General features: G+C 42.3%; 1 protein-coding gene across 1 annotated transcript in view; it reads right to left on the reverse strand.

Annotated features, from left to right (window-relative positions):
• The window catches only part of T265_13348 (hypothetical protein), a gene marked incomplete at both ends in the record, with an annotated part of 19022 nt that extends 9780 nt beyond the window's left edge, over positions 1 to 9242 (reverse strand). The window contains one exon of the mRNA XM_009168459.1: positions 9058 to 9242. Within this exon, the coding sequence (XP_009166723.1) occupies positions 9058 to 9226 (169 nt within the window). The remainder of the gene's footprint in view (positions 1 to 9057) is intronic.
• Between the last annotated feature and the right edge of the window lie 2190 nt (positions 9243 to 11432).

Raw genomic sequence — 11432 nt, forward strand, 5'->3', positions numbered from 1 at the left:
GATTTATTTGGGGTTTTTCGTCCTTTCAGCAGTTTTTCAATCGCACTGCGTTGTAGACGAGCGTTTCTATTTGGAATTAAATCTGCACCTACTGGATTTTATCGCTGCACAAACCGAACGCTTTGCCGGTTAATCATCTACCGAAACTCGAATCTGTGTCAAGCTTGCAAGGCTTTTAATGCACTGACAGCTTAGCGAAAATAATTTGGTTTTTCGACAGACTCACCTGGAAGTCAGCTGAATCTCTCGCTTTTGATGTTTCCAGGCAACTGAATATGCTGCACCAGGCCGCCTCATGTTTCAGTCGCTACGATATTTGAGATATCGCGATACATATATAGTTTTGCAATGCACCACCCATAAGTTTGCTGAAAGGTTGCTGTCGAGGGGTTTTCAGCAACCTTATGAGTAGTGCATCACAAAACACTGACAGTGTATTTAGAATTCGGTGCGACAAACAGTTCGAATGGTAGCTTCTCTTTAACTATTCTCAACGTCTTCTGACTGATGAGATGATGATTTGGGTAGATCGGAGCCTCGGTGATTTATTAAACTGGAATGCAATACGTGAATACCTGTTTATGCCATCTTAACACGCACTTACTATCTTGTTCAAATGTAAAGCACCAATTATATGTTAACTTTACTCGTCTTCCGAGTCCATTCCCGCAAGGATAGATGTGGTTTTAACCATTGGGTCTAATCAATTAGGCCTTATTCATCACCTTACGCAAAGGTATATTCGAGAATGTACGTCGTACACGGTTTACTCATTCAGTACCCCTGACCAATCAATAGTTTGCAACTGAGTTTTTATTCCGCAACTGAGGCTGAGAAGTACCGTACAGCTGCTTCATCTTTGTTGGATATCATCAGCAGTCCGCACCTCTTGAAATGACAGGGAGTTTCGAACCTTTGACCTCCCAACCATTAGTTCGAAAGCTTGACCTTTTATCCATGAGCTACGTATCACTCTCACTTACACAAGACATAGCAAAACTCATTTTCAAGCCACGGAATCCACATCACCTGGTCGCACGCTGACTGTTTCTTTAAGTTGGAACTCCTTAGATGGAAGTTTTACTCTGTTTGTGAAATTCTTCTTCTCCTGAGCTCTGAAGCGAATGGGGACCGTTTGGAAGCGAAAGTCATTCAACGGCTTTTAGTGGAAACAGACCTGAGCTGGTGTACACGAACCACTATGCCACATACCATGCCACAAGTACATTCTCAGTGCGCACTTCAATTTCACAGCAAAGACCAATGTTGTGGGTGTGTGTCAGGATAATAGTAATGCTGAAATGTACTGCGATCGAAAAGTAAATGCTCTGACTGGAAAATCGATACCGGCTGAGAATGGTCTTGAACCAGTCTGATGAAAATGTGAGTCGGATCAAATCGCGCACCTCTTGTTACATGTTTCTCAAGGAGTTGCGCATCCCAGGATACCTTGGCTTCGTTGTGCGCTTTCACAACGTCATTGACAAACCGACCGTAAACACGGAGTTATTATCCCAGACAGACGAGAAAAAACGATGACAGCTGCTGTCTCATACTTGTCTAGACTTTCTTTGCCATAATCTACTGAATATATGTTGGTAGAATGATTAAGACGTAGGACTAAAAGTGCTATGGCTTACGGAGGATCACATCACTTCAAGCGTTTGTGACACGAGCCAGAAAGGAAGAATTGACTATGTAGCCAGCCTTTACATGTGTTGTGCGTGCTGCGTTTGAATTTTCATGAGGTTGCCTCGGATATTCTCATCTACTCTAGGTAGCACATCACTAAATGAAGTGGCTCCGAAAAAGGAAGTAATCTACTAACGGCACACATCCATATAAAGAACAGAGGTGTTCCCTACCGTTACAACGCTTCCCTTTAATGCTAATGTGACCCGTTTAGACAGGCCAGATTCTGTTACCCAATGTTCACCAAGCGCCAAAACCGTCTGTATGCAGTTCAAGGTGGTTTGAGAGTAGGAAATGCTAGAGCATTCTCATGGGGATTGAAACGCGTCTTTTTAATGTTGGAAGGAGTTGCGAAGTCCTAGTCTCCACAGAATGACACAGGACAGACGACTGGCATGCACTTAAACTACAAACCTCCCGTTCATGGGGTAGATTGGCTACCGAGAATGCATGCTCACTGCCATACATAAAAAACCTCTGCAGTAAGTTCACCCTAATGGATAAACAGCTGCCACTTATCTGAGTGCCACAATGGACCATGCGTTGATTTCCTCGAGAAATATGAAAGTCCCAGGAGCCACATTTGCACTGTGTTAGGTGCAATGAAAAACCAACCGCTGACGCGTCAGAAGCACGGATAATCACGTGTGATTACAGGCGCACAGGAAGATTAGAGGTTTACATCGAACCGCTGACTTGCTTCTTCGCTGAGAGCAGTTTTGATGGAGTTTTACACCTAAGTGAAATGCACCAACTGTGTGATCACGCACGCGTGACCTGTATCTTTCGTATGATCGAGCTTCTTTGGATACGACAGCGGCTCTGAATTCATTGAGTTGTATGCGCGAAATCATTTGCCATGTACTCAAGTGATAAGGTAGTCAAGTGATAATTAGTGACGCATGATTCTACCAAACGTTTGCATAAATTTCGGGGTGCGAAATCACCTTTAGTTTCATTTTGTTTGAACTTTTCTGGAGAAAATATCAACAAACCATTTTAGCTAGGGTGCTCAAAGACAGTTGCCTTAATTACAAAACCAAGTCCTCTACGAATCATTGGACTCCTATACAAAGTGCTGAGTTATAGGACAAAACACAGTTTAGTGAGCTGCTGGATTGTTAGCCAGTGTACACGTTTACTCATTCATTTCACTGGAAATACAATCGTTTGATTATAAAGCTCCTCAGCTTTTTAGATTGGATGCGTATATCCGGCTGGCCAATGTTTAAAGCCTTCTCTTAAACAGCTGCTGACAAGCATCCGGTGATTCCACATAATGTGTTCCTACTGCAAAAATGTTGGATGTTCCCGAAGTTGAAATTATCCACGAAGTCAACGAAAAACCTTTACAACTGACTACCGGTTCCGTCCTATTTGTGGTTCTCATGAGTCTGATGCCAGATTGTCATAAACGAGAGACGCAGCTGAAATCCAGTCAAGTAACCATAAAATAGCTTGGTTTGCAAACAGGCGCTCATCTCCGCATACAGTCAGTTTGAGTTCCAAGTAGGACATGCGGCTGACATGAATTCGGGGAAGTGGCTTAACTAAAGAACCCCAACAGAAACAAAACTTATGTTTGCACTCAAAGATCTTCATTGACTTGAGTCTCCCGTTAAAACCAAATAAATAGTCATGTCCGAATATGATGTATGTCTTTTGATTTCCAGCCAATCAAAGGTTATGGCTACAAAGCAAACCTAACTGCGCATTCGTTAGTTTTTGCTGCTTGCAGTGATGTTTAATTAATACCTTCCCATGCATAGATTACAGTAAATGATTTTCCATGTGACGTCTCTCTTACAATCCCACCCTTGATCCAGTTCAGCAGTATCGGACGATTCACACAATAGACAGTAAAAAGATATTTGACATTTTCAATTGAAGTTTCATCCTGCGGGTAAAGCCTGTGTGCCAAAAAGCAGAAGCATTTATTTAACAGTTTCCACTTCCATTGAAAATCATCTGCAATGAGCATCTCGCGCAACTCCAGAGTTCCACTCGGAAGACCTCACCGGCTAGTGGTTGGATGCCGAACCCGATCGGCCACGAGGGACTGAACAGCAGTGTGATGAACTTGTACTGGAGAGGGAATTAATACCTTCCCATGCATAGATTACAGTAAATGATTTTCCATGTGACGTCTCTCTTACAATCCCACCCTTGATCCAGTTCAGCAGTATCGGACGATTCACACAATAGACAGTAAAAAGATATTTGACATTTTCAATTGAAGTTTCATCCTGCGGGTAAAGCCTGTGTGCCAAAAAGCAGAAGCATTTATTTAACAGTTTCCACTTCCATTGAAAATCATCTGCAATGAGCATCTCGCGCAACTCCAGAGTTCCACTCAGAAGACCTCACCGGCTAGTGGTTGGATGCCGAACCCGATCGGCCACGAGTGACTGAACAGCAGTGTGATTAACTTGTACCTGGAGAGGGAAGATAAAGCACGCAATTCTCACGGAGTAATCATCACATGACGCCTTGAGTAACTCAGATCGGAGTTTCACGCCGCATGCGAATTATTACTCCTTCTGAGCTGCTCATAGTTTGTTGAAGGCGTGACAAGATTTGGTGGTCGAGAGCCCAGAACCCCTTGGAATTTCTCGAGATACAATGATGATGATTTCTAATAGGGGTGAAATAGCTACACAGTCTCTCTGCTATTCGGGATGGATTGGCTTCTTTTCAAACTGAAATCTCCACTGAAATTTCATTAAGTTTGTCATCCATTCTCTTGGAACATTATCAGGATGGGAGCCAATTAGGAAACGACTTTTGGGAAGTCAAACATTTTGTCAAAAAAGTTCCTTGATAGTAGACAGAATACCTCTTTTACCGAAGTCATCACGATTTTAAAGGACTCAAGTTAAGGAAGTATGATGGACACATTTTGTTTCAATCAAGACGGAGTCTCGTAGTCACTCCGCTTGTTGTACATCCGCGTACGGAACCGTGAGATCTTAGATACTGAGCGATTCAAGTTAGCGAACCTCACAGAGTTTTTAGTAAATGCTCCGAAGACGGAACGACCCGGGATTTTCGGGTCAGATTTATAAAATCAAATGCTGGTGTTCTCTCCTATGGGCGCCTCGATTAAATATTGTTTACCGTGATAATTTCATAATTGCACTTGGGTGAAGTAACGGGTTCAGTTCATCCAGTAAAACTGAGATCTACAGCCCCCATTGTAACATCCTAATTCAGATGAAACCATCCAATCCAGAACTACAAACCTGAAATCTAAATAACGACCTCAGTTTCTAGTTTTTGTTGCCGGGAAAGATTCACTGCACTTTGGCTCAGAGACCAAATTCTCTGATCAAAGAACCGGTCAAGAACAGTCATCAGAGGCAAAATTACTGCTCTCTGAATAAACGTTGTCCGATCCGACCGTTCCCCTACGTTGGCTACGCTCCCCATGTGCCAACTCAACATTTTAATATAACTGGAGACGTAATTCTGGAACACTAAAAACTCTTTGGGAGGCGACTTCGGCGACATGAGTAGTTGAATAGTTTTGCACTCATTGGATCTTGTTGATGGACGTGAGACTGCAGGAGACAGGACTAGGATCCCGCGTTTCAGTGGAACCGTGACGCATACGCGACAGGGTGATTCGGACTTAAATACCAGAGATACTCACCACCTATTTCTCAGGTCACATATAACCCAGTTTACTTAATCGAGGCAAGAACTTGATCAACCAAGCAGAAGTTCAAGCACCTACAGCAAGTGTCGACGAGCTAGTAGCGATACGCTGGTTTCGCATGTCAAGTGTTACCCTTCATATCCCAGCATGACCAAGAACATGCACCTGTAAAGAGTTCAAAAGCATGGAACGAGGATTCCTTTTTGGTACCAACAAACCAAAATACTCTTGTGGGGACCATAGGAGAGCTGGTCATGTGAGGGTAAGGTGAACACAAAAGTATGTGGCCTGTGGGAAAAGATAGTAAGAGCTTGTCTAAACGTGTAAGAAACGATTTTTTGAACACCACATTTCTCGTTCCAATGTCCTGGATTTAGCCAACATGCTCATAAACGAAAGTAAATTTCAAGTGCTCCCTATCTAAAATTTGAATTTATATCTTAAAATATTCACACACACACACACAGTGCACATTCCTAAGAAACGATTTTTTGAACACCACATTTCTCGTTCCAATGTCCTGGATTTAGCCAACATGCTCATAAACGAAAGTAAATTTCAAGTGCTCCCTATCTAAAATTTGAATTTATATCTTAAAATATTCACACACACACACACAGTTGCACATTCCTCCCACACAGCATTCCAGAACCATCGATCATTCTACTTCATAAAAGTTCCATCATTTTTGACGAATTGATTTCGCTCGTTGCCGAAGTTGCGCGTAAAAAGACGGTGTGATTCACTGATGAACTTGACATGTTTGAACGCTTCTTATAACTACGTGAAAGGCCAAAAACAGACGAACTTTATACTCTAACTTGCTCCTCAAATTCTTGACATGGCAAGTAACTAAAGAGAAAGAAGACACACTAAGTGACGTGAACAACACTGATGTTACATTTTAGCACCAGTACTTGGTGTTAGTTGGTGTTGCTCACTGAGACAGTGAGCTTCGTTTGGTTATCGACCAAATAATGTGGCGAGATATAAGTATTCCTATCTCAGACCTGCAAGAACTGTTGCGGCCCAAAACAATCAGTAAATCTTCAATAACAGCGTGCACCGTTAGGATTATCTATTGGCTTCTTCAGATCTATTCACGATTAAGCTTGAAACTGGTTGGTAATTCGCAGTATATGGTCAACAAGTAAAAAGCATGTGTACCAGCTACCAAAACCGGTAACACAACCGAAGTTTTGAATATGGATTCAGTTAACCCTAATATATGTGTTCGTTGGCTTGTTCACTGAGCTGGGCAATTTGATTGTGTCAACGCACAACCCCCAACCCACCGCTACGCACTACTACGCTCCCCAATAACGCACGGATGATGTCACCTCGATTAGTGATGAAACGTTTGCAATCAAATTGTCCAGCTCAGCGAACAAGCCAACGACCACCATCTACGCTACCTGAGCTACCAACATTTTCCTCCTGAAATGTTTTTAGCTGAATGCAGTTCCGGAAAAATCAACCCATACGAGGGCGATAAAAGGAGATATGGGACCGGATAATGGGAATGTGCGATTCAGTCGTATGAACGCAATGGCCAGAGGAAGCCATAAAATTGGAAAGGATACTACTCCGAGGGCGAGTATGTAATGATAAACAAGGTGTCGGGGAGATGCAGTGTTTATAAAGGAAACATAAAATACTCTATGTCCCTTAGCCCTACTACAATCAGTCCAACGTTAAACCCATTCCATTCCTTATCATTGTCCGGGAGTCAGTGCTTCTCACCAGTGAAGAATACTAGATCATTTTCTGAACTGATTGACCAGTGTAGAGCCATAACGGCCCGCCTTGATCCCTATGGGTTCCGTCTAAAGGACAGAAAATGCGTGCTCACTAAGAATAATCGCCAAATTACTAACTCCCATTTAAAAGGAAAGCTTAGGGCACAACGGAGGATTGCACGAAGTGCATTCCCTTGCAATTCACACATGCAGCTGCAAGAAGCTTAGTTGATAACACAAGCAAACAAGTACGGAGTTCAGAAATACATCACAGTCAAATGAAGAAAGGAGAATTGGCCAAACTTTTTAGCCACACCATACTAAATATCAGAGCTCCGCGAGGCTATGTAACAACCAACGTGTGAAAATAAAACAAACGCTCCTCCCAGAACTTGAAGTAGTCGATTTTAACACTTCCGCATTTTTAAAGACAGTAATCGGCCACTTGTGGTGACTCCTCGGTACTTGGCTGTCATACAACTCGAATGAACTACAGAGGAAATACTGCCAGGTTAGATCGTAGAAAATGCAAAGTCAAAGTTGAATTTGAACCATGGACCTACCGAACAGTAGCCTCGCACCTCCATCACTGAGACGACTCGATATATCACATTTACATGAGAAAGACAAATTGGAAATTGATATGGCAACTGGATATGTGCATACTAAGTTGCAAGTGAAAAATGCCGCGTGTGTGAAACTCGATCACCAATTTGAGTATGGCAAATCAGCCACAATAGTTCAAGGTGTCAAAAAATGGCTCTATAGGATTAGTTAATGGGGTACACCAGAAACACACTGTTCCTTCAAGAACGAAGAGGCTAACCTCAGAACTTACAAAAGTGGAGTTACACAATTAACAGATAAAACAGTCGTCATAGAAAAATCCGTGATACCTTTGGTATGTCCAGTCCACGAGCCCCGACGTCTGTACACAGAAGAACAGCAGATTCAGCCTTGATGAAGTTTAAAAACGTGCTTGTACGTTTTGCTTGCTTCTGACGTCCATGAATGGCCATCACAGGAGTGTCAACGAAGTTCAACAGCTCATAATAAAACTTCACTTCCATACACGATGACATGAAGACCATCACCTATAAAGCGGTGATAAAAGTAGTGTGCAATAATAACTCGTGGTCTGGTAAATAGACTGGAAACCGTAAATAGCTGGCAGAGAGATGGAACTGGTGAGTAAACGCGCGGAAGGTGGTGGTGGCATCTCCCACAACCTACGAAGTTTTGAGGAACGAAAGACAGAATTTGAGGATCACGTTTTTTCACCATTTCACCTACACTGGATGGAAGAACGGTAGATATTACCTTTACTACCTACACTACCTATATATACTCTCGCAACAACACATAGCAGATATCTGCAATTTACCAGTGTTAGTAATCTGAAAGGAAACTGATAAGATTATACAGATGAAAGCCCATAGTAAACACACTGATCGTGAAGGTTTTGTGTATTCACTATAAAGAAACCTGACCAGATGGTTGATTTATGGCGCTATAAAGCTATGTTCCATAAAGATTTTCTCTATTCAGTGATGCCAATCTCTGCTAAGAAGCCTAGTATCACTGTACAGCTGTTTCACACTGGCTGCGAATCATCAGTGCGCATCTCAGAAGTGATAGCTAATCACATTGTTGATCAGCCTTTTCTGCTCCAACGGTTAAGTGGTCAGACAACGGCCGGAAAATCTCAGGCTCAGAAATGCCTTATTTCCGTGAAATGCCAACTGCTGATGACTTCTAAAATGAATGAAACATCCTCTCAGCTTTTCAAGATTGACTGCCTTCACTGGCAGGGTGAAACCTCTAGTGAATATTACCAAACCTCTGCACTCCACTGCGAAAGATATGATCCTACGACCGTTTACGGGAAACTTCTCGAACTCAAACTTTCTAACGAGGGTTTATTATGGGAGGCGGAAAATCGAAAATACTAAGTTGGTTACCACTCACCATGCCAAGACACGTAGAACTTTCCCCGCTTCATTTTTGTATGATCACACAGTTTGTTGATTAATCCTTCCCATGTTAATTCACTCACAGGTCCTTTAACGGACCATTCAAATACGATGAACCTAGATGATCTCACCACAGATGGGAATGCAATCCGTAGGGTGAACATGATGCCTATCGGAAAAAAATGCAATGGTTTTCTGCATTGGTACCTTTTTATTCGTTCTGTAGGCAAGCGCGATCACGTTACACTCACAGAGTCAGTGCGATCGATGAATGATGCCTTCAACATGTGACTGTCTGCAAAATTTTCGGGGGCATGCCAATATGCGACAGTGTGCTTCGCAGAAGCACCAACCAACGTTTAACAGGTAAAACAATACGAAGTCACAGAACCATATTACTGTATGCGTGCAATGTGGTACCACACATTTAGAAAATGTTTCAATTTTTATGGAACTGGATTCACTAAAACTGCAACTCCATTAGGGCAGGGACAATACGACGTGTGAACTTTGGCACACAACTTTACCTATTAGGGTCGTAGTGGGAACCCACAGTTCACGGTTCACATGCTTTGAATGTTTGCCGTCACAAGTTAACCTGAGAACGAATTTACGATTCCAAAAGGGACTTATTAGATGACGATTGTGTTGTTCGCACAGTTCTCCACAGGTTCTAACAGGTGTTGCTCAATTACGCGAAGCGAGCATCACTGGGCTTAGTTTGGACATCTGGAAACACCGAGTTCCTTTAAACATCATAGTAACAAAGATATTCATCCTGTTTCTGGAGGAAGTAGACGATCTGTAATGCTGGAAGTTAGGCTTGCGTCAACTCGTAAGTATTACCTGTCTTCATGTTTTCCTAACCCACGGGCGTAAATTTGAATTCCTTAAAATTTTCTTGACTTGCATCTGTTCAGAAGGATAGCTCAGGTGTGTAAATACCAGGCAATCTCAATAATTCTGTCCCCCTTTGGTTAGTTAATCAGTAGAGTGAGACGACTAAGTGGATGATATATTGACAGTCCCACTTCATAAATATTGTTTGAAATGATAAATATACATTTATACATTTATACATTTAAATGTGTAATACGCTACTCATAAGGTTCCTGAAACTTTTTCTACAGCACAAGACCGGTTTTGCCCTTCTTGGGGCTCACCAGGCAGGCGCAGTCTCCGAGTTTCCGTCAACCCTATGTTCTAATTGGACCCAGATTGCTTAATAAACAAGAGATGCAGTTGAGTCTTAGGTAAATCTCCTACTTTGAAACCCAGTTAATATGCAAATGAGTTTATTCGTCGAAATCTGTCTAATTTGGATTCAGTTAGAACATGCGGTTGACAGAAACTCGGTGAATTCACTTATCCGGTGAGTCCCAAGTAGGGTGGAACCGATCGTGGGTTGTCGGAGAGTTTTCAGCAGCCTCAGCAGTAGTATACTGCGTCCATATATAAAACGCTTCAGCCTTTCGCCACATGGTAACAACAATAACAGTGACGACTAAGACGTTTAAAGGATGATGTTCAGCTGAAGGCCACTGCCGAACTTGCCACACTGAAAGCACGTACTACTTGGCTTTCCTGGTTTAATCAGCGCTGCCGCGATGAATGCTTGTTGGAGGTGTTTGCCTATCATAAATATGTCCTGCGATCAAGACTTCTGTGACTGATGATTTTGGATTGCAGAAAGGGGACCGGTGAATAGGTGGTTCTTGTGGCTTTGACTTTTGGATATGAGTTCGGCTGTCTGTTGAAAGATATTGCTTTTTTCTGAGCCATCGTAAGTGCTAATGTAACTGCATATGGGTTGATGAGGGGCGCTGGCGGAGAAACAGCAAGTCTTCAGGCTTGTTCAATTTAAATTTCCGGAACGAATGCGGGTTGAGTTAACCCCAGCTATGTGGAAGAAGAGATGAGACATACAGCAACTATTAAACTGGGTCTAGGATTTCAGATATACGATATCACGCGATGTACATATGTGGTATATTTAATTACAGCGAGAGTAAGAAAACTTTTTTTTCTATTGGGAAACACCCAGATCCGCCTACAGGTTACCAGGATGTATATTTGGATACAGTGCAGTCACTCAATTACAAATTTCTTTTCAAGCGCTTCTATTCATCGTAGAATTTATCAGGAGTGCACCATTCACTTACGCAGTGGAAAGGTGTATTTTAAGCTCCGTTTATAAACCATTGAAACTGTTTTAAAACTTTATGTACTATCTGATCCAGCTAGTCTTAGGGAAGGCGGTAGATGCCAATGTTTTCCGAACGCTCCTTAGGCAGGACACATAAGAAGCATATTTTAAATTCCGGGCAAGTCTGTAATGAAGTCCGGCCGACCAATATTCAAGAAAATGCA

The sequence above is a fragment of the Opisthorchis viverrini genome (assembly GCF_000715545.1).
Source record: "Opisthorchis viverrini unplaced genomic scaffold opera_v5_57, whole genome shotgun sequence".
In the NCBI taxonomy this organism is placed as follows: domain Eukaryota; kingdom Metazoa; phylum Platyhelminthes; class Trematoda; order Opisthorchiida; family Opisthorchiidae; genus Opisthorchis; species Opisthorchis viverrini.